This window comes from Sebastes umbrosus, chromosome 9, assembly GCF_015220745.1.
Source record: "Sebastes umbrosus isolate fSebUmb1 chromosome 9, fSebUmb1.pri, whole genome shotgun sequence".
In the NCBI taxonomy this organism is placed as follows: Eukaryota; Metazoa; Chordata; class Actinopteri; order Perciformes; family Sebastidae; genus Sebastes; species Sebastes umbrosus.
In genome coordinates, this window is record NC_051277.1 from 26,837,942 (window position 1) to 26,862,443 (window position 24,502).

The 24,502-nt window shown below is 40.3% G+C and overlaps 1 protein-coding gene and 1 long non-coding RNA gene across 2 annotated transcripts in view; one reads left to right on the plus strand and one right to left on the minus strand.

Annotated features, from left to right (window-relative positions):
• nrg2b (neuregulin 2b) overlaps nucleotides 1-24,502 on the plus strand; it is a 75,390-nt gene that overhangs the window by 40,406 nt on the left and 10,482 nt on the right. The window contains exons 4-6 of the mRNA XM_037780352.1: nucleotides 23-146; nucleotides 12,200-12,258; nucleotides 23,102-23,204. Coding sequence (XP_037636280.1) covers nucleotides 23-146; nucleotides 12,200-12,258; nucleotides 23,102-23,204 — 286 coding nt within the window. The remainder of the gene's footprint in view (nucleotides 1-22; nucleotides 147-12,199; nucleotides 12,259-23,101; nucleotides 23,205-24,502) is intronic.
• LOC119494466 overlaps nucleotides 16,025-24,502 on the minus strand; it is a 30,260-nt gene continuing 21,782 nt past the window's right edge. The window contains exon 3 of the long non-coding RNA XR_005208218.1: nucleotides 16,025-16,058. This is a non-coding gene — a long non-coding RNA (uncharacterized LOC119494466). The remainder of the gene's footprint in view (nucleotides 16,059-24,502) is intronic.

The window sequence follows — 24,502 nt, forward strand, 5'->3', positions numbered from 1 at the left end:
CTGTTCCCTGTCTGACTGTTAGTGACCACCACCACCCCGTCTCCAGGTGTGAGTCATGTGAGGCGCTGCAACGACTCGGAGAAGGCCTACTGCGTCAACGGAGGAGACTGTTACTTCATACATGGTATTAACCAGCTGTCCTGCAAGTAAGTCGGTGTCTCAGTCGGCCCCCGTCCCCTCAGTCATCACTGTGTAGTCGCTCCCCTGTCTCTCCTCCCTCCCTCTCTCTCTCTGTCTCTGTCTCTCTGGTGTCAGACACTGTGTCGCCGGTCACTACCTTGTCTTCTGTTCCCTGGTCGTACCCTCCTCCCCACATACATGCACCTGCAGCCCACCTAGCCACGCATTATGCACTGTGTCTAAGGCTTGTTATTTACAGTTTGTAACTATTGTCTCAGAAGAGAAGGGTTTTCGTGTAAAGCAGACGGCTTAAACAGACCTTAACTTGGACATTATGTCAGCATGCATTATAATTGGTTGTATTTTGCAAATCCAAGAGGATCACTTTAGTTTATAGTGAGTGTTTGCTTGTGACAGCTAGTAACAGAAAGTCATGAAAAAAATGTGAGGAAATGCAAAGGTATTAGAAAAGAATGAACGGTTAAACTAGGGTGTGATTGCAAATGATATTTATACAATCAGATTTTCTTTCAATATTCAAAATAAACACCTGTACATTTCTTTACCATTGTTATGTATTTAATTAACAATGAAGCCCAAACTATTTTAGATGAGATTCAAATTAAAGTAAAGCTGGTGCCGTTAATTCCACCTGTTAGCAATATGCTAGTAGAACCCAATGGAAACTATTAGCATCGACCTGCATAGTGTGTGACAGTGTATGTAGAGCAAATGTATTGATGTTATGCTCTTTGTTGACATAGCCGGGCCAACTGCTCGTGCCTTTTAGTGCATGTTCGTGCATGTGAGCGTGCCCCACTGGGGTACGGCGGTTCCAGCTGATAACGCCGCCTTAACCAACGGCACCATTGCGGTAGCGTAGCACCCACCCTCTTAGCTCTGTCAGCAGTATTGCCTTCACTGTTAGCACCGTTAGACGGCTCAGCCGTCACCATGTTGAGAGCCGTGCACTCATTAGAAATGTTCACAATCTTGCATTTAGCACCTTTAAAGTACGACAGACCTTTGTGTCTTTGGTCTATGCTTGGTAAGCTAGCAGGTAACTTGTGTAGCATGGCAGTTGATTCTACTTCTGCTGACCCTGTAGCAAAGAAATAGTTTCTATAGAGCACAGTATTGCTCAGAGGAACTTCACAGGCGTGAAAAGTTAAAGAGGACATCCCGCTGACGTAGTTTAGGCTATTAGCTGCTGCCTCTGTTGTCGGTCACTCTGTTGGCATGTAACCATGAAATGCTTTGCATGCTGAGGGGCACCTCGTAAAGCAAAGAGGACAGGGGAAAAGAGAAATACATAATATACAGTGATTTGGACTGTCCTGGATTTTTATTTTTAAACCATCAGTGAGGCTGCGCAGTTATAGTGGTGCAGTGGTTAGCACTGACAACCCGAGGCAAGAAGGTCGTAGGTTTGATCCCCGGTTTAGTCAGGGCCTTTGTGGAGTTTACGTGTACGCATGGGTTTTCTCTGGGGTTCTCCGGTTTCCTCTCACCACTAAAACCTGTATTATCAACTATTGATTTATCTTTACTTCGCACACAGTTGTAAAGTTGACAGTGAAGCCAGCTAAATAGCAAAAGTGCTTGTCAGAGGTGAGATGTGTAAAGCTGAATCCTCAACTATCTGATCGTGTTTACTGAAAAATGACTGCAATGTCACGCAGCATTTTTTACTACTAAGACATGATCAGAACTACTACTGATACTTGCATATTTAATGTATTCTTCATCTGTTTTGAAGTTGTCTGCCTCTGGTAAACTTGACTACAGTACTGTAATTGTATAGTTCCTTCTTCGTCAACGTTATCTAATATATTGATGTCAAAGCATCATACTTATCCTGCTCTCTACCTTAGGTAGGTCTCTCTGTGTCTGTGTAGCTGACACTTGATATTGTGCCGTGGTGCGTTCACATGCTGTGTCAACCTCAGACTTCCAAGATTTGAGAGTCGTTTGATTCGCGTTTTAATGGAAGAAGCTACGGAATCCACATCATCCTAACAATGTCCATTTTCTTTTCGTTTGTTTTTCAATTTTTACTTTGTGACAAGAAACTCTGTAATTGCTGTGTTGTTGGTGCTTGGCTTCTGTACAGCTCAGGCGTGATAAACATTAGTCTTCCAAAAATCTCCTTCCCTTTTTTCCTCTTTTTCTCTGTGACTTTCGGTCACCATGTTTTGTGTTGTCCCAGTAGGGAGGAAACAGGACCAGCGGCTTGACAAACTAATGATTGCATTCAAAGCAAGCTGGATCTGAAATGTAATAACAGTGATGCTACAACTATTTTTGCATTGACGCAGCCTAGGAGTGGTTAACAGGGTTCACTGCATGCTAAGTATCTAGTCCTCCTTCTTTTGTGTATTTGAAATAAACGGTTAACATAAAACGCATCACTTCCTGTGAGGGGGAGGATTTTTCCCAGGAAAGAGCTACCAGACTGGTAGGTGTTTAGAACAGCAAGTGCAAAACATTTCCATGAACTGGATATCAGATGAATCACTGCTGTTATATCGACATATCACTGAGAATTTATTTATATGAACATGTCACAAGTTACAGTTGCAGCAAATATAATAAAATAATGTGCATGTTGGAAACGGTGTATAACAGTTAAAGCGGGGTTAGGCAGAATATTTTTGGCATCATTGGGCAAAAATTCCATAATAACCTTTCAGCATATTGTAATTCAAGTGTTCTGAGAGAAAACTAGACTTCTGCACCTCCTCTTGGCTCTGTTTTCAGGCTTTAGAAAATCTAGCCCGTGACGGGAGACTTTGGCCAATCACAGGTCATTTCAGAGAGAGAGCGTTCCTATTGGTTGCTCTAGAAATGCAGATGTGTGTGCACGTCCTTTCAGAGAGTGAAAGCCTGCAGGATAAGTTGCTTTTCCAGCATTGGCAACAGCTGCCTACACTGCAAAGCAACCCAAAGCAAGACGGACTTATCAAAAAGAGTCTGACAATATCTGCAAAGCGTTTCAGAGATGGAGAGAAAATGTTTATTAGTTTTGCCTTCTGTTTTCGGCTGCGGCTAGCGCTGTGAGCTAGCTTCACGGCCACAGTAGCTACGACAGTTGCTCGAGGAAAGCATCATTTTCTCTCCATCTCTCTAATAGTTTATCCTGCCTGAGCTCACCGCTGCGGTGCAGCCATGACGCTAGAGCCGCGAATCAGAGTATGTCATCTCAGAGGGATTTACAGGCCCACAAGTTTGCAAAGAAAAACAGGACGGTAATTCTCATAGAATTGCCGCTATATAACGGCATCAGGATCACAATGATGATCGGGATGATGTTTAAAATGAATGACTAGTACTCGTAAAGGTTACTGAATGAAGTATGTGCACGTGCCCCCCTACATCTGGTATGAGGGGCTTGGGACAGAGAGGGGAGAGAGGAGAGCTGCAGGATGAGGGCTGGATCTCCAAATTCTGGCATTTTTTTGCTTTTTTCCATAAAACTGCCTACCCTGGGATACCACTTGAATTACAATATACTGAAAGGTTATTATGCAATTTTTGCCTAATAACACCAAAAATAAACTGCCTCCCCCAGCTTTAAACCAGCACGGAGGCACTAAATTGCGTATGAATGAAACAGTAATTCGTAAGTCATTTCGCATGCAATAAGAGCGCCTCTTTTTGCTTTTGCCGTGTCATTTGTACGCCATGTAGTCTGTACTGACGGCAATGTAAACGCATCTGTGTAAATACGCTACACTCAGAGCTAGTGATGTAGAATAAAAAGTGAGAAAGACTGCTTATGGTAGATGGGAGGGAAGGTGGATTGGTCTAACAAAAAGACTTTGCGTCCCAAAGTGTTGTTGAGTTCTTTTGAAGTTGCGTTGGTGACGTTTGTAACGTGTTTTCAGTTCTTCTGTTACGTTGTTTCCGTACTTATTTTACTTAGTTTACATACTTATTTTAAGCCCAACCATGAAGTTTTTCCTAAACCTAACTAAAAGGCTAAAATACATTCTCATGTCCCACAGTATGTCCTTGTAATGTTGGTCTATTTATACGCCTTCCCATGAGATTGGGTTGGTTAAACCCTGGTTACAACATAGAGGCAACTTGGGGCTTGTAGGATCTTACGCTACTGTAGTAGAGATGGAAAATGGATACATATCATCAGTTTTGCTGGTAACATTGCCCTACTTTGATACTCATTAAATGGCACAGTATACCAACAGCTGTAAGCTCAGTGCAATGTTTTAAAGTACAAACTGTATTTGCAACCAAAGCTAAGACAACGTCTTTGTCTTCCACTTTGTGAAATGCATATTTTCTAAACTGGAGGTTGTAGTCTTTCAGTTCCAACATGCCATACATTCGGGGTCATTTTGTAGATGTATACAGTAACAAACTTCCCCCCTGACAGTATGGATAACAGATGGCATGTATAGTCGCACACGATCAAGAGCTTTGTTGTTTGATGCTTCCTCAACAATTGGATGTCTCTTGCTAGAAATCCGTCCTTAGATCCTTTGGTGCCTGTTCCAGATCTACACTCTTTGTTTCTTCATTTCCATTTCTCTCATATATATTTCTATCCCTTGCTTCCCCTCTTCACTGTCTCTCCCCCTGCCTTTCTCTCTATCTCTCATCTGATAAACCTTCCGGTCATTGCTGAAGGATAAATCAGGATTTTTTTTTCATGGTGCTGACAAGCAGAAAACTTTGTTCGAGAGGGTGCATATATAGACATTAGGAGCTGCGGATATAGCAATTTAGGAGTACAAAATGGGCAGGATTGTACAGCCTTCTTTGCACGATTGTACCACATGCGAACATATTTCAAGAGGCTACAGCAGGCTAGCGAGGTAGCAGCTGACTAGCCAGAGAGTTACTGTAGCTTCTCAGCTTTGTCATCCTTTGTCGGCCTGTCTGTTTGGGCCAGCGGATAACAGGATGTAAATAAGACCGCTGTCTGTAGACTGTCTGCTCGGCTTGTTCCCTTCAGAGATATGTAGACCCCCATTCACACTCACACACTCACGATTCTGCACAACAGCTGCAAATCAGTGCACTGCGTGGTACTGGCAGGCAGGCAGGCTGCAGAAACTGTTAATATCCCTGAAAGTTGAGGTGGTATTTGCAAGCTCTTTTGTGCCGACCATGGAGACGTATAATCTCCTCTTCCCCAAAGGGGAAAGTAATGCTGTACTGCAAAATGGAGCCTGTAGGTTAAAGTGGAGGACGACACATATACAGAAAGGCACCCTGGCTAAAACAGAGTGTGGAGGTTAAAGTGGAGAGCAGTACATACAAACATGCCCCCTGGCGAGCTGTTGGAAGGGAAAGCTTGGTGTGTCTTGCTTACTCAATGTTCCCTTCAGCCTATGTTAGAGCTTTCTGTTTAGATAGCTCTGATTCTGATTCATCTGAACTTTGTTGCTAAACTCCAGCCAGCCGTAAACATTAGCCCGTGTGTTCCCAGCTATAGGATGAAAATGCCAAATTCCCCATTTGAATCAATAGAGTTAATTTAATCTAATCTAATCTGTAAATGCCAGGAGTTCAGGCTAGTATTGATGCCTGGACATAATGCCCACGGCTGTCTGTGTTTTTTTCTCTTGAAGTGATAATCTTGAAGATTTTCATTTAAATAAATGTCTGCTAAGTTACTATCTGTAGCCAAATGAGGTAACACAATGGTGATTGAGCCTGTGGCTCCTCTGATGAAAGTATTGCAATATTCATATATCTGCAGTGTTATGAAAAGGTGTCTGTGGTGACATTCCTGAAAAAAAAATGCTATTTTATACACACAAAAAAATGGAGCTATGAACACAATTCTGAAAACGTGAAGCTCATGCAAAGAGTGTAGAAGCAAAGAGACAAAACTCAGGTACTTTTTTGACAATGGCCGCTAGATGGCGCTGCGGTAGCGCTGCTGCCATTTTGGACCATAAACGTAATGAGTCTGTGGCCATGAATGTATAAAGAGACGTCTCTAAATCAGAGGATCATTTTTTTCGAGGTAAACCAACTTCCCAGTGCGACCACTTAAATAGCCCTCATTTAAATCATGAAGTCCTAAAAGTTGTAAGATTCACTAATAGCTGAATCCAGAGATATTTTATTCGGCATAATGAACGTGCATCAGAACCACGGGACTGCGCCGCCCTGCACGTTCATATGACATATCGGGTTCTGCCAGCTTCCTGCTAGCTGTATGCGGCTGTAATAATGAATATATTAGCTGTAATTCATCACTTTAATTATCTTATAATACACCCATGGGCTGCATGTATTAACAGCTTTGATCCCAAACAACCGGCTATCGGCCAGTAGCTAGTAGTGCTAGTAGCATGAGATAAACAGAATTTAATGTAGTTGTAGGCTATTTACTAACACGCAGGGAAAAAGCACAGGACACAACCTCTTCTACATCCATGGTCAGTGGTCTGTTGGACATCGATTTTGGATCCGTGACATGTAAAAATTTGAGATTGCTCTCAAAATCTGTGTGCTGGATTTTTCTAAATTCCATTTATGTCCATCGCTCACGTTATGCTCCTCTGGGAAGCAGCTGGGCAAATAGGTTTAATAAATAAATAAGTAAGTAAATAGTAATGATAGTATGAATATTTATAATATTTTTATTGTTCAACACAGGCCATTTCAGTAGAGACACTAAAATTATGACAATAGAATAGAAATGATTTTGTTTTACTTTTGTACAGCACTTTGTAGGCCAGGGCATCGTTATGGTAGTCGACTCGATTACAGTCCAAAATGGCGCAGGCGTAGGTCGTAGGTCTGCTGCTGGGCGCTGGTGTTGCAATGGAACGTATACTTGACTTTCACTACTTAGCAATATATGTTCTTTGGCTCATGTACATAGAAATATAATTTTTCTATTCTATTTCTAAACACATGTATCAACAAAAAGACTCCAGACTGCTAAACTCTTAGCACAAATCCATTGTTTCCACTCAAATAGAAATTCTAAATCAACCAGGACTAAAATCTTAAGGATTGCCACTATAAATTTGATGTATATTGAATATAACAAAATAAACGACAGGCTTTTCTTTCATTTTTTATGGTTGGAACAACCTCTGTGCTCGTTCTCAGGGCTGAAAGAACAGAACTGAAGGGATGGCGAGCACGGGCAGATTAAGAAAGGGTGGAGAGAAGAGGGGAAAAAAAGAGGCAGAGAGAGGAAGAAATGATATACAGTAAAAGCTCTGCCGGCATAGGGCTGCCTCTGCTCCGAGTGTCTCCCACCTCTCTCTCTCTCTCTGCTCTATTTATAACTCTATGGGAAATTGCTGAGTGGGCTCTTCCGAGGGTTTTTGCTGTAATTGATTCAAAATGCAAGTTGTCTCTTTAGTGGTGAGAAAGAGGAGGAAAGGATCCCCAGTCAGTTGTATGGACAGGACATGCACGGGGGTAGACGGAGGTCCCTGCCTTTTAAACTGGATACATTTGTTGACCCGCTATTACATCACTGTAATGAATACAATATGGCCATTAGAGCCAGAGAGCTTCTGTTATCCTGTAATGACCGTAATGGGGCCACACCCATGATATCATAACACTGGGGTTCAGCATCGCTGTGATTCATCTACAGAATAATGTGCACTGCAGTTGGATCACATTTTCTATAACATGCCTATTTTTCATTTGACTGCAGTAAAAGCTGATCTTCTATCACTTACAGCTATAAAGAGATTAAATCAATTATGCCTGGCTGGGTAAAAGTCATGACACTCATTATAGCATATAATTCAAGACATTTCAAGCACTCTCTCAGAAAGATATTTTTTTATTTTCTCAAGGACATCAATTGAAATGAGGTCCTGTAGTGTTTCATTTAAAGAGCTTATAAGAATGAATAGAAAAGAGTATACTTAGCATTAAAAAGTACCATTATTTGGGACTATGCATGCATGTGTATCGATTTTCTAGTGACTGTGATGCTGCGAGGAGCCGATTTCGGTTTCAGTGTTGTGAGTTTGATGGCTGTTGCCTGAATATGAATCATATTCAGCCACGTGGTATCGCTGACAGCTCGCCACCCATCCAGAAACAAAACACCACATTCTGCAGCTGCATGTAAACTGTTGCTGTTATTTATGCCAGAGAAATACCCAGACCTATTCCAGCATTTTCATGCTCACACACTGTGGAGGGCTTTCTCTCTCTCCCTGTCGCTCTTATACTTCTATTCTTGTGAAAACAACTCACATTTTTGCATTTGTCGGAAGGTCATTTTGACAAGTCCTCGTTCTTTAAGGGCCCAGTTTACAGGGTTCATCTAGGGATTTGTTGGTTCTGGGTTACCGGGCTTTCACACTAAACACAGCATTACACAAAGCAAGGATGTTGTTTTCATTGCAGCTGTGCATGTGCATGAATAAACAGGGCGCACCGCTTTGATTTCCTGCTGGGTGTTTGCACCCAGAGTTTCAGCTTCATTAAACCTTGACCTCAAAATACACTGACCTCTACGAGGCAACAACATTCTGACTACTTATGCGTTGGTTGGAGTTCTAACCACAGCTATACCTCTACACTGCATCGTATTGATAAATAGGGCTGCAACTAACAATCGTTTTCATTGTCAATTAATCCGTCGATAATTTTCTTAATAAATCGAGCAGATGTTTGGTCTATAAAATGTCAGAAAATGGTGAAAAATGTCGATCAGTGTTTCCCAAAGCCCAAGATGACATCCTCAAATGTCTTGTTTTGTCAACAACTCAAAGATATGCAGTTTACTGTCATAGGGAGTAAATAAACCAGAAAATAATCACATTTAAGAAGCTGGAATTTTTTTATTTTTTTTTTTATTTTTAAATGATTCAAACTGATTAATCGATTATCAAAATAGTTGGCGATTAATTTAATATTTGACAACTAACTATTGTAGCCCTATATTGATAAAGTCATGAGCATAGCAGAAAACAACCAAGATGCCATGTTTGTTTACATATTCGTTATCCCAGCCGCATTTTGTATATTAATAAGATCCTTATCATTGACATTATTCATGTCAAATATTTTAAAGCTGCATTGAAGCTGCTCTGATCATGACTGTGTGTAAAAGAAAAAAAGGTGTCGCTCGTAGTGACATATGCTTTGTCCCCTATATGGGAACATCAGACAGAGTTGTACAGCTCCGCTCTGATTGGTCCAGCCTGAAAATTGCATACTATGCTCTACATACTCAATATGTGCACTATCGTTCAACATACTTTTGTGTGAATGAACAGTAGTATGTATCTTTTCGGTTGCAGTGAGCCGTAATTTACATCGTCACTTCCTGAGTGCCTCCTTGCCAGTTGGAGACGTGTAACCATGGTAACCCGTAACAACCTAATGTGACCAAACAATGATTTGTCAGAATCAAAGTCTGAATGAGTTTAAAGTATATATTATGCCTATAGCAAAGTGCAATCTTATACTTTAATTGAAGTGTTATTGATGTTACCGAGCTGTCCATCAACATCTCTTAAGAATGTTGTCGTCACTATCACATTGCATTCTGGGATATTTATGCCGCCATAGTGTCCAGCGTTGCATATTGTAAGATTTCACCAGAAATAGTATGCAATTCCCGTACTATTGGTTTCATACTAAGGTTTCGGACATACTGAAAAATCTCACATACTGTTTTAGCGTACTAACTAGCATGTTAGTATGGATTTTCATTAACTCCCAGTCATGCAGATCACAACCACCTGAGTGATGAATGTGTTTGTGACAATATATTGCTTGTTCTGCTTTGTGATGGTCATTTGACCATGCCTGAGGAAGTGCTCTGTTAGATCGAAACACTGCTCTATTAAATTCAATTGCCGGGAGCTATCAGCAGTGTGCAGATCTTTTGTCTGATTTTTCCAGCAGCTGTAGAAGTGTTTCGGATGTGCGTACCCTTCACCCTGTTTTCCGCTTGTAGTGACGAACCCACAGAACATTATCACTGTGCAGTTTCCCCCAGCTCTACAGAACGTTACAGTTTCTTTAAGCTCATTGTTTGAGTTTCACGGCCCAAAACTTTAATGTTTTGCTTCACTCTCACAGCTCTCATCAGCCTTATTTCCAACAAAAGCATTGTGTACTACTTGCTCAGCACCAAACAACAGACTGACACAGTTGGCAATGAAGAAAGTAGGGCTGTGTATCGGCAAGAATCCGGCGATACTATACGTATCATGATACAGGGGTTAGAGTTCAATATATTGCGATACAGTGCAATACTGTAAGCAAGGCGATATATCGTGATTTTTTAAAGAGTTTACAAAAGTTGACTTTTTTATGCAATCAGAACAGTGGGATCTGCATTTTGCATTTATCACAGTCATAACATCATAGCACTACTTTTTATGTAATACGAGCCACTGGCTGCCACGAATCTTTACATGCAAACTATTAATTAAAAATCGATACTGTGTTTTTGAGAATCCATACAGTATCACAAAACATAATATCTCTATACTCGTGTAACGATATTTTCTTACACCCCTAGAAGAAAGTGGAACATTTAGCAGCTAAAGAGACAGACATTTTTCTCTTGTTGCCTTGTTCTTTGCACGTTGCTTAACATATCCTGGCTGACATGTTACTGTGATGGTCATCCATTCGACTGAGATAGATTGTTTCGTTAATCTTCGATGATGTCAGACTCTCAACATGCATGTAAAGTATTAACGGTCTAGTGTGTAGGATCTGGTGGTGTCTAGCGGTGAGGTGAGGAGATTGCAACCAACCGAAGCTTCTCCCGTGTGCAAAGCGTGTTGGAGAGCTACGGTGGCCGAGGCAAAAACGCGAATGCCCCTTTCTAGAGCTGTCTGGAGCAGAGCCAGTGCGTAAAGTGTGTGTGTGACTCCGGTCAAAGTAGAAAAGTTTAACAAGAGTTTGGTTTGTCCGTTCTGGGCTAATGTAGAAACACAGCAGAGCAACATGGCTCACTTTCCCTATGTAGATATGAGCGGCTCATTCTAAGCTAGTGGTTCCCAAACCTTTTCTGCATGGCCCCCCTTTTGGAGATAAAAAATAAGGCCAGTTCAGAGCTATGCATCATTAATAATTAGCCTCGCTGCACCCCCACTTTTATAACTCTGGGCCCCCCTTAGGGGTCCTGACCCCCAGTTTGGGAATCATTGTTCTAAAGTAACAACAACACAATGATTCTTATTATCAGGTGATCATACACTAAAGAAAACATACTTATTATTATTATAATCCATTTCTGCCAATAGATCCCACTAATTGTTACACATTATTTTGAACACAATTTACTCATCAAACATAAAAGTTTTCTCTCCTCTTACTTTGCTTCTGCTTTGTGAGACTCACGACACCTACATTGTGTCTCTCTCACTGTCCCTGATGGCTTATACTATAAACTTTACATTGAGATGACATGTGCAAAAAAAAACCCAACGCTTTTATGGGTCTTTTTTTTGACAAATATTAAACGGCAGACAAGATCACTATGAACTGAACATGTCTGCCATTTTACAGTTTTTACAGGCATATTACATTAACGTTTTCTTTTGCTTTGCTTTTCTAGTTCATCATAGTTTTGGTCAGGGGTTAAGTAATGGATGCAATGAATGAGAGTCTGTAATAAGGCAATTGTGTGTGTGTGTGTGTGTGTGTGTGTGTGTGTGTGTGTGTGTGTGTGTGTGTGTGTGTGTTTGTGTGCTTGCGTGCATCTGTGTTTGTGTGTGAGAGGGGTTGGAGGTTTACGACTGTACGTTTGACCTTCCCTACTTCCTGCACCACCATCACATGACCCTCATGACTGTGATGATGTCTTAACTGTAGCAGTGATGTCATATTGATGGCGGTGATGTCACGGTATGCAGGTCATCTCTCTCTCTGTAGTTGGTGGATTGTGCTGTTTCTAATCCCTCATCTCTCTCTGCTCTCTTATGTCTCCCTCCTTCCCTTCCTCTCTCTTTCCCCCCTCTTTTCTATCTGTCTTTGTGTCCTTCTCTTCCTCCCTTTCCTCCCGTTTTACCCTCTCTCTTCCCTCTGTATCTTTAACCCTCCCCACCTCCCTTTCCCCCCTCCCCTCTGTGTCTTGTTTTCCCTCCATCAGGTGTCCCAATGACTATAGGGGGGACCGCTGTGAAAACTCCGTCATGGCCGATTTCTACAGTATGTCCATTTGCTCTTGTCTGTCTCCTTCTCACTGAGATGCTGCATGCTACATCGGAGGGGTTGGATGGAGGGAGCGCTCTGTGTATGTGTGTGTGTGTGTGTGTTTGCAAACCTGCTTTTGTGTTCCATATAAGTTAACGTGTGTGTGTGTGAATGTGAGTTTGCATGCCTCTGTGTCCACCCCTTCCTCTCCCTGTCTCCCCTGGTTCCTCCGTGGTGCTCCTCTGGTCACCAGAAACAAACAATCGACATATTTTATAAGCACATTAATAAGCTCACAGCAGCACACTACATACTGGATACTTGACATAGAGAGCTGCTAAAAAAAAGGTAACACTTTATAATAACCATCATTTATAAATGAGGAATTTATAGTTAATTAAACTTAGTTAATCGTTATTTTAACAAACAATGAAATGATAATTGATAATGTTTACTAATTATAAGTAATGCTATAAATTCAGGGTTTTTTTTTACATTATTTTCTGTAATATCAAATAATTAGTTTATGAATTATATATTGTATCATAGCTGATAGGAGACGATAACAAACCAATTATTAACCATTAACAAAGTGCTACAAATCACTGTCTAGGTACTGTTTATAGATGTTTTACAAAGTATTTAGTAACCATTTAACAAGGTATTATAATCATCAGTTGCAACTCTAAAATTGCCATCCAAATAATGTTTATAGATGGTTTACAAACCAATTATTAACCATTTATAAAGTGTTAACTATCTATCTAAATAATGTTTAAAGACACTTCACAAAGTATTTATTAACCATTGTCTATAAAATGTCAGAAAGTGGTGAAAAATGTCAATCAGTGTTTCCCAAAGCCCAAGATGACGTCCTCAAATGTCTTGTTTTTTTTACAGCTCAAAAATATTTAGGTAATTGTCATAGACGAGTAAAGAAACCAGAAAATATTCAACTTTTTTTCTTTAAAAATGACTCAAACCAATTAATCAATTATCAAAATAGTTGCCGATTGATTTAATAGCTGACAACTAATCGATTAATTGATTAGTTGTTGCAGCCCTATATTGATAAAGTCATGAGCATTATAATGTATTATAATCATCAGTCGCAACTTTATATTCATCGAAATAATGTTTATAAACAGTTTAAAAACCATTTATTAACCATTAGCAGTTAACTATCTAAATATTGTTTAAAGACACTTTCCAAAGTATTTATTAACCACAACTTTTTAAATGCCATCCAAAAATGTTTATAGATGCTATGAAAAGTATTTATTAACCATTAACAAGGTATTATCATCATCAGTTGCAATTTTATAACAGCCATCCAAATAATGTTTATAGATGGTTTACAAACCAATTATTAACCATTTACAAGTCATTTCGTAATCATTAACATTATTAATTATAATTTCATGGTTTGTTAACAGTAAACTATCTATTAACTACATTTTAATTAACTATCAATATACCATTTATAAATGATGGTTATTTTAAAGCGTTACCAAAAAAGCCCCAGAATTGACAACTCAACACTAAGTACCACATCTTTACGTTGTGTCTACTCTTACATTTTAAATACTCTGTATTGTTAAGCTGTAAATGGCACACAAAATACTTCTGTTGCAGCTTGATCCAGAGAACTGCACAAAACGAAACAGAGGAGACAGAGAATTAACACAATGAGAAACACAGGAGGTTGGAGTTATTTGTTTTTATTGAAACATTTTGTCACTTTTCTTTGTCGATGGTTCATCGGTGCTGTTTAGAATTTTAGCAGTAAAAAAAAAGAAGAAAAAAAAAAGACGATCGAGGCTAAACTATGTGGTTATAAACTAGTAATACAGGGTTGAATGTTCTCACTCTATGCTGTGGCTCTCTTTTAAACAAAGAGGAAAATCTGTCATTGATTTTACTTTTTGGAGTAGGAGCACGACTGACAAATAAAGGCTTTAGACGGAGAACAATGTAAGTCCTTCTGACATTGCCAGTCATTACTAGAAGCTACAGTCTGTCCAAAATCCAAATAATTTGGCAAGTGAATGAGATTTAGAGTTAGAATATGTTCAGTCTTAATGTAATGAGATTTGAAAACATCACTCATGGTTATATCTATCTGAGATACCCTGTGTGATATTGATTTTCATATAAACAGAGTTTCTTATTTTCATGTCTGTGGAATCTGTCCTGAACTAAGACGTTAGGATTAAAGTTCAGGTGTTTTGAAGTGGAGTTGTACGAGGTACTTATCCATAGTCAGTGTATTAGCTACAGTAGATGACGGTTGGCACGCCCCCAGTTCGGAGAAAACAAACAGGAGTTACCGCACAGAAGCAAAGCAATGTACTGCTGTAGACGGGGCCGGCATCAAAACATATTTAGCCCCCTAAAAGAAAGGCTCACCTAAAAAAAATCAATATCAGTTTAAGAGTACGCTATATTTAGAATATTTTCACCGCTTTGCCTTGCCATCAGAGAGCCTTTTCCAACAGGGAACTGAAGCCGTTATATCCATCTATACTCTCGCCAAAGCCACCAAACTCTAAAAATAGAAATAACTGTAATTTTACCTCACAGAACACAGGGGTTGCTGGTCTACCGCTGCCTTGATCGGTTAGTTTGTTAGTGCTATTATGTTACTTTGGTGAATTTGAACTAACTAAAGTCACATAATAACACAAACAAACCGTGTTCTGTTAGGTAATATTACTGGGCTTTTTTTCAATGGAGTCTGTTTTTTGGCGAGAGCATAGATAACTGCTTCAGTTCCCCGTCAGAAACATGGACTGTATAGCTGTCTGACAGCAAGGTAAACCGGCATAATATTCTAAATATAGCATACACTTAAACTGATATGGATTTTTTTAGGCAAGCATTTCTTTTAGGTGTCTATAATACGATCTGCTGCCGGCCCCGTCCACAGCAGTACATGGCTTTGCTTCCATGCGGTAATTTTCTCCAAACTGAGGCATTCTGACCGTCATCTACTGTAGGTAATACACTGACTATACCTCATACGACCCCACTTCAGAACCCCTGAACTATCCCTTTAAACCCACAGTTATGAATGTTGTTTTCACTCTTAGCATCCATGGATCATCTGATAAAATCTGTCATTATGGCATGTGGCTAAATGCTGCTTGAAATGTCCTAGTGTGGACTTCTAATATGTTCAAAATGTTTTGCTTCTCATCAAAGTGTAATTTAATTAAAGGAATAGTTTATTTTTTGTGAAATGCCCTTTTTCCCTTCCGTTAGTGTGTTGTATATGAAACAACAGCCAGGAAAGATTTGGCTTAGATTGGCATAAAGACTGGAAACAGGGAAACGGCTCGCAAGGCTCCCTCTGCCAGTAACAAAATCCACAAAATCCAGCAACCAGCTAAAGCTCACTGATTAAAGCTGCAGTCAGTAACTTTTAGCAAATGTGATACGGAATATGGACACTATATCCTGACACTAGTGCATAAGACAGGTAATCTGAAAAAATCCTGTTCCTCTGTGTCCTCCTAGTGCTCTTAATGGCATTTGCCAGATTTCAACGTGCCCGAACAGAAACAACCAATCAGAGCCGAGGAGTCTCTCAAGCAGCTGTCAATCACTGCTCGCAAAACTCACAAACTCCGATCAAACTGTCAAACTAGGCAGCGCTGATCAGATATGAATCAATATTCTGTCACTGTAATGTATATTTCTCGCCTCAAATGTCTTCAGAAACATATTTTAGTGTACCGTTTAGCTGTAAAATGAGAAAGTTTGTGACCCTGGCCGTCATGTTGAAAACAGGGTCACTACATTACAAGATGTTTCTGAAAACATTTGAGGAGAGAAATAGGCATTATAGTAACAGAATATTAATTCATATTTGATCAGCGCTACCTAGTTTGACCGTTTGATCAGAGTTTTTGAGTTTTGCGAGCAGTGATTGACAGCTGCTGTAGAGACTGCTCAGCTCTGATTGGTTGTTTATGTCCGGCCGCAGTGCAAACTTGCAAATGCCATTAGCAGCACTAGGAGGACACAGAGGACCAAGATTATTTTTTTTTTACAGATTATCTGTCTCATGCACTACTATCAGGATGTAGTGACTGCTTTATGAAAATAACTTTTCATCATATTTACTCAAAGTTATGGACTGCAGCTTTAACACATTATATTATGTCAAGGTGTAAAAAATACAACCTGTGGTTTTACAGGAGGGGGTTATGTGCCAAACTATTTTTTGGCTGGGAGCAGTGACTTCCCGTATTGTTGATAGCCTGAGGTTACTTGGTGTCGTACCAGTGATGCTGATGGGCAGATGTTTTTTGTTTAATCTTACGACAGAGCCAGACTAGCTTTGTCCCCCTGCTTCCAGTCTTTATGCTAGGCTAAGCTAACAGTATCCTGGCTCTAGCTTCATATTTACTGTATAGACACAAGAGTAGTATCAATTTTCTCATCTCAATCTCAGCAAGAATACGCAGAATTCCAAAAATGTCTAACTATTCCTTTAAATCATAGGGATGCTAATGGGGCATGTTTTGTCACTCTCCTGTGATTGCATGGGCAGTGACACTGAAACACATACAGTCGGTATTGGTACAATCAGATGGTAAAACAGCTTAAAGCTGCAGTGGGTAGAATTGGAGCAAATATAATTTTAAAAAGTTGTTTTATAAAACAGTCACTATATCCTGACAGTAGTGCATGAGACAGGTAATCTGAAAAAAATCCTGTGCCTCTGTGTCCTCCGGTGCTCCTAATCAGCATCTGCAGGATTTCACAGACCGGAAGAAAACAACCAATCAAAATCGAGCTGGAGCAGCTGTCAATGACTCGCGAGCTCCGATCAAACGGTCAAACTAGGCAGCGCTGATCAAATATGAATCAATATTCTGTTACTGTAATGCCTATTTCTCATTTTAAATGTTTTCAGAAATATCTTGTAGTGTACTGTTTAGCTGTAAAATGAATAAAAACAGAATATTAATTAATATTTGATCAGCACTGGCTAGTTTGACCGTTTGATCGGAGTTTGCGAGTGATTGACAGCTGCCTCCGTTGACTTAACAGCCAATAGGAATGCTCTCTCTCTGAAATGACCTGTGATTGGCCAAAGTCTCCCGTCACGGGCTAGATTTTTTAAAGCCTGAAAACAGAGCCATGAGGAGGTGCAGAAGTCTAGTTATCTCTCAGAACACTTGAATTACAATATGCTGAAAGGTTATTATGGATTTTTGTCCAATGATGCCAAAAACATTCTGCCTACTGCAGGTTTAACCAGAGATCCCAGGACATGTGCATAAAAATGTTCAATGACTCCTGTAGGTTTGGCTTTGCTACTTTCATACAGATCAGCTGTGTCATGCTGCTGTTACTGGCCCAGCAATCACAGGGAGATAAATCTGAGGGATAAAAATGTTCTTGTTTCCAGGGTTTAAACACTGTTGCTCCATGCCATGTTGTCTCGCTTTGCTGTTTGTCTGTCGTTGGAAGTTTCCACACTGAATAACGTCTAATTTAAACCAAGACCAGGTTTTACATCATAAGATATCATACTATATGTTACGTCTGCTTATTTTGACCCCGTCATCAAGCTCTTGTCTACATTGCTGAAATCTGTCTGTGTGCTTTTTATTTTGCATCGTGGCGCTCCCTCAGTCAGTCGAAGCAACACCTTCTGCTGTTTTGAACTGTCAAAATGTAGGGTAGTTAAGGTCAGGGTGCACAGAAGATTGTATCGTGTGGGTAATGCATGCAAAGCCATGGAAATTGGGAACGGCGAGATGATTTCTCTGTAAATCACATGAAAGGTTATAATAGCTGTACGCAGCAGTAGCGGGACAAAGTGCTATACAAGAGGTATGCTGTAATCAATACAGAGGCACACAATTGCCATTAGTCAAACGAGTTACAGCGCCCACCCCCATTCGCTGTGCCAGCCTCATCGACTGTACTGTGTTTTTTATGTTGGAGAGTAACTCACTGCTTTTTACCTTTTGTTTCTTTTTCTTTCGTCTTGTTATTTTTTCTTTTTCTTTTGTATTTCTGTCTGTTGTTTACTCCAGAAATGAGGTCTAGTAAATATAGCAGTAAGTGATGTGGCTTCTTGTCTTGCTGTCTTTTGTCCGTCTGTCTCTGCATGCTTTTTCCTGCCTGTTGGCTTCTCTTTCCTTCTTGCCTTTGGTTCATTTTCTCCCTTTTGATTTCAGTTTGGTTCTTTTCATTTCTCGGGGGTCACAGAGCTGAGGCTGTCTGAGTTGTCTGTCTGTTACTGGACGGTACACGTGTCAATCACCATGATTGACAGCACTAATTAACATATATCCTGGTCCAGCGTACACAGGAAATAATATATCTGCTCCAAAGTGGACGTTACACCTGACCCTATCTGTCTCTCTCCTTTTTACCACGACAACTTTCTGCGCTGGCAGAGCTTCTCAGAATTGAATTTATGGGTATGGAACATTATTATTCATTTTGCTGTGCTTAAAGGGTTTGCCAAGATCCTCTCACAGTCACACATTATTGTGCCATCTTCTTTCTAAAACCAACAACTGGGTCTCCCTCAACCTGTCCCTCTTTTTCTCCTGCCCACTAACCTGCTTTTACTGTAAAGACACGTAACCTCCCTCCTCTGCATGCACTCTCTTCTTACAGTCTTGGAGAAGCAGACATTAGAGAATTTAACTGGGAACGATACATTAATGGAAGAAAGTGCAGAGGTGAATTAAAACACAATGTGCACGGCCTGTTACAAATCAAAGTTTTGGTTACCTGGACACCATAGAAGAGCAAAAAGCTACCGTCTTTGTCCAAAAATCAGACACTGTTTCACATCATCGATAAATACAAGTATCTGGCCCGTCCTCTGGGCTTTGGCAGCGTGCACATTGGCTTCAGCAGCCTGTCGAATAAAAACATGCAAGCTGCGAGTATTTCTGCGAAGCGTTGCCAAAAGCGAGCAAAAGGCCTGACCACATAGTCTGTCCTTATTATTCTGCCCTTGATTGACTCAGTGTCAGAGTCAAGAGCTCGCCTGTCCTAAATCACGATCGCTGTTTGGCTCCGCTGCGCCGGCGAGCTCGCCTTCCCATTTCCCTTCGCCTCTCTGTATCAGTACCCTGTGACACGCACACAATGCCGGGCCGAGGCTCTCGTAGGCTTGTCAATCCCTACAGAGGCCCTTTATTTAGACTCCCCCCCCCCCACCCCACCCCTTCCCCCTTCCCCTTCCTCACCCCCCTTCCCTCCTCTTCAGTGGCGTGTCTAGAGCTTTTTGAGGGAGCGGAGACGGGGAAAGGTGAGGTGATGAATTAGGTAAAGGGGACAGTTTTTGATTCACTTGTCCCTGTTTCAAGCTGATCTCAGAAATACAATAAAATCAACAAATTCAGCTTTCTGGTGTATTTTCATCCATAAGAACCACAGCTAATAAATTGACAGATTGATGGATTCGATGTTAGGTGTCACTAGGGATGCACCTTTTTCGGTAGATATAGATATAAAGTAATGGAATTGTTATTTATTATTAAAATAATAAATTGTACACCAGAAACTTGGTAAAAAAAATCAGTAAAATTGACAGGAATTATAATTCAAGTGTAAACCTTTTTAATGCAGCAACAAATTGGTCAAAACTTACACAGGAATTCAAATTCCAGTATATAATGTATATAGTATATAAACATAGAATTGAATTGAATAGATCGGCTCCATTGTCACCAATACCCGATCCAGCTATTTGAGTCATCGGTGCATCCCTGGGTGTCACTGTGTTCAGCAGACGACCTCAGTTTTAGTCCAAAGTGAGAAGAAACTAACAAAAATGTGTGTATCAGAAGGTTTATACGACATTGAAAAACAGTGATTTATCTTCAGGGACTTTAATTCGGCCGTGACTAACAATCCAAGGGCCTCTATAATCCTGTTTTAGCTGATAAGGGGACAAAGTCAGGTCAGTCTGTTGGTTCTGGGGACTACTTCCTCCCTGGGCCTTTCTCCTGGACACGCCCCTCCTCTCCCTCTGTCTACATGTTTCCTCCTGCTCCTCCTTCCCCACCACTTAAACCTTTTCTCCTTTTATTCCCTCCCTCCTCCCCTCATGTTCCGTTCTGTTTGTTGCTCCCTCTGTCATTGTGTCGTTGCGCTTTCCGTTCTGACACAGAGTGTTACACCACAGCAGGCCCACAAATCTGAATTAACCTTAGATGCACCAGGATGGTGAAGAAGTATTCACACGGCATCACCACAAATAAACCTGTTAGAACTTAATGAGCTTAATGCAGTGTCAGTGTAATGTGATCCAAATCTGTCTAGAGATGTTCCCAAATGCAAGTTCTCACTATGACACTACCAACTCGATCCTGTCACCAGAAAAACACTTCGTAGACATCCTACAAATCTCTTAGAAGTGTTGTCTGGAGAATTGTTAGTGAGCAAATAGTAAAATGTAGAATAAAATAAACAATTTTGGCCACTTGAAAATTATTTCTTTGTAAAATTATAGGTCAATTCAATAGCTTCATATGGAAAAGGGAAATGTCTTTTATGGTAGCTTATTTCTACGTGTTTTTCAAGCAAAAACAAAAAACTATGGTCACATTTTTGCAAGTAAAACAACAACGTAGTTAAAGGTCAAGGACAGGAAACTGAAACAACTTTGATTGAAATTGGGATTGGGTTTAGATTGCTAAAATATTGTTTATAAAGTCCTGCAGTGGTTTCACCTTGCTGCAGTGATGTACAAGTGTACTCCAGCAACTCGTGACATCACTAGCCGTGTTTCCATTCACACATTTATATGCACATTTTTAAGTATCACTTTAGAAAAGTTGTAAAGAAATATCAAAATTTGATAAAACTTCCTCAATTGTGAAAAAAGTTTTTACACTCGCTTGAGGTAGTTTTTGCCTTTGTGGAAAAAGAGTTGTGCTAAACGCTTTTGCCAAATAAATTGGGAACGCTTTTGCCAAATAAATTCTGTCGTAGCTAACATTTTAACTCACATGACTGATCAGCTGTTTCCGCTGTCTGCGTCTTCTCGGATATTCCCATAACGTACAAATTCGTCTCTAGACTGCATGAAACATGGCCAATACTAGCTGACATGAAAGAACAATTAAAACTTGCCCAAAATTCCTGAAGACCTCTCTCCATTGTTTCTCTCATAAGTGGTTTGAGATGGTTAGATATACTGTAGATTATCTTTAGCCGAGTTTATTCACTTCAAACAAGTTGATGGAAACGTGCCTAATTCACATTTCTTTTTTTGCGACATTTCAAAAGTTTGCTTAAAATTTGCTTGACAATTGAATGGAAACACAGCTACTGTAGGGTGTGCTTCCTGGTGCAACAATACACACTTCTGACCACACCCAACCACAGTTATCAGTGATGGTTGGCTGTGGTCCAAAGTAAAATAGGCTCGAAACTCTGAACCAGAGAGGGCAACAAAACACTGCGGTCTGCCTGCTGTTAAATAACTACTTTATAAAAAACAAACAAGGGTTAGGCTGCGTCCAAAATCAATCTCAATATGTTTTCAATATCGTTCAACACACTTTTGTGTGAATAAACAGTCGTATGTATCTTTTCGGACACGCTGAGCAGTAATTTCCTGAGAGCATCCTTGCCGGTTGGAGACGCGTAACCATGGTAACCCGTACCAACCTCATGTGACCAAATGTGATTTGTGAGAATCATAAAATCTGAACTAATTTAAAAACGATATTACGCCTATAGCAAAGTGGAATCTTACAAATACAGTGTAAGCGTTATTGACGTTACAGAGCTGTCCGCCATTGTCTGTTATGAACGTTGTCCTCACTATCGCATTGTCCAGCGTTGCATACTGTAATATTTCACTGGAAATAGTATGCAATTTGCTTACTATTGGTTAAGATTTCGGACCTATTTTAAAAAATCTCACATACTGTTTTAGCTTACTAAATATTAGCATGTTAGCATGGAATTTCAGACACAACCTTAGAGATTAATGATGTTTGCTTTGACAAAAACTGAAAACCTCCCTCACAGTGTGAGAAAGAAAAGCAACTTTATAAATGTCACTGTTTATACTGTAGTCTTTGTTAGCAAAAGGACCTCCAGTATGACCACCACAGGGTGACCTAACAGACTTATAGGCTTCTGTGAATAGTCAAACTTGATAGCGTACAAAAACGTTATCTGTTCCTACAAGCATAGGAACATATACAAAGTAAAATATATCCATTTCATTATTTAGATTAATTAATTCATGTCAAAGTGACATTTATATACAAACATGTTTTGCATTTTTCTTTAACTTGTATGTCAGTTATAGTTCTGGTGAGCTTTGTGAATACTAAACCTTAATACTCTCAGGCCATTGTGGTGTCAACACTTTGAACTATTTAATTTCTCCATGTGGACGACTTGTCTTTTGAGGATTCCATCCATACAGGCATGCATTCAGATCCTCTCCAGTGCCATCTGTAGCATTACATCCCCATGGCCATTGTTAATACACTTGTACAGGGACAGCAGGAAGTCTATGTCAGGATGTAGCTGTGCTTTTCATCATAATATTTATGTGCTTGTAGAATTACTCCTATGTTGTAGTAGCACTGTTTGACTGTAGTGCAGTTAAAACTGCAAAGGCATGTGACATTATAGACAGCACAGGGGATAGGATGGCAGCAGATAATAGTGAGAACAATGTTTCTGTAGTCACCATCAATGGAGTAGCGCTCATGCTGTTCGTGTGTGTGTGTCTGTGTGTGTGTGCGCGTGTTCTTCTCTGTCTTGTGATTGTCTGTCTGCAATACATGGATGTGTGCGTGTACGTGAACGTGTGTGTGTTTGTATGTGCGTGTGTTTCCGTCCACAGAAGCCGAGGAGCTCTACCAGAGGCGGGTGCTGACGATCACAGGCATCTGCGTGGCGCTGTTGGTGGTTGGCATCGTTTGTGTGGTGGCCTACTGCAAAACCAAGTATGTGTCTTTGAAGGAAACATAACTGACTCATTATTTATGAAAGGCTCCAAACCTTCAAATTAACCCACTGTAAAAAAAAAAGTAATGAGCCGCCAAAATGTACTTAAAGGGATAGTTCTGGTGTTGTGAAGTGGGGTAGTATGAGGTACTTATCCATAGTCAGTGTATTGTATGACGGTCGGCACGCCCCCAGTTTGGAGAAACAGACAGGAGTTACTGCACAGAAGCAAAGCAATGTACTACTGTGGACGGGGCCGGCAGCAAAACGTATTTTAGCGTCCTAAAAGAAAGGCTCACCTAAAAAGTCAATATCAGTTTAAGTGTACGCTATATTTAAATATTTTCACAGCTTTACCTTGCCGTCAGACAGCCCTTTCTGACGGGGAACTGAATCCGTTTTATCCATCTATGCTCACAACAAAGCCACCAGACTCCATTGAAAAAAAACATAATAATACGTCATTTTACCTCACAGAACACAGGGGTTGCTGTTCTACCGCTGCCTCAAACGGTTAGTTTGTTTGTATTATTGTGTGACTGTGTGACTGTGGTAAATCCGAACTAACCAAAGTCACGTAATAGCACAAACAAACTAACCGATCGAGGCAGCGATAGACCAGCAACCCCTGTGTTCTGCAAGGTAAAATTAGTGTCCGGTTGCTTTGGCGAAAGCATAGATAACTGCTTCGATTCCCCCTTCGAAAACATAGACTGTAAAGCTGTCTGGCAGCAAGGTAAACCGGCGAAAATATTCTACATATAGCGTACACATAAACTGATATGGATTTTTTTAGGTGAGCCTTTCTTTTAGGTGGCTAAAATACGTTTTGCTGCCGGGCCTGTCCACAGCAGTACATTGTTTTGCTTCCGTGTGGTAACTCCTGTCTGTTTCTCCAAACTGGGGGCGGCCCACCGTCATCTACTATAGGTAATACACTGACTACGGATAAGTACTTCATACAACCCCACTTCAAAACACCCAAACTATCCCCTCAAGTAAAGTACTTGTGTAAGTGTACTTATGGTGCTTTCAAATGAAACTCGTGAACTCGTGTTTACAACATGGGAAGTCGTGTACACGATATGCTTAACGTTCAAGTGGTTAAGTTGTGAGAATATCACTGCCAAGCAACGGCAATATTAACGTTACTGTCGGCGTCTAGAAGCCACAGAGGCTAATAATTTAGCAAGCTAGCAAGTGGGTACCATAATGCACTAAATTCTAAGGCATAATGACAGAGGAAAAAGATGAGGCCGTTGGGAATATCTACATTTTCCTCAGATAAATTATAAAA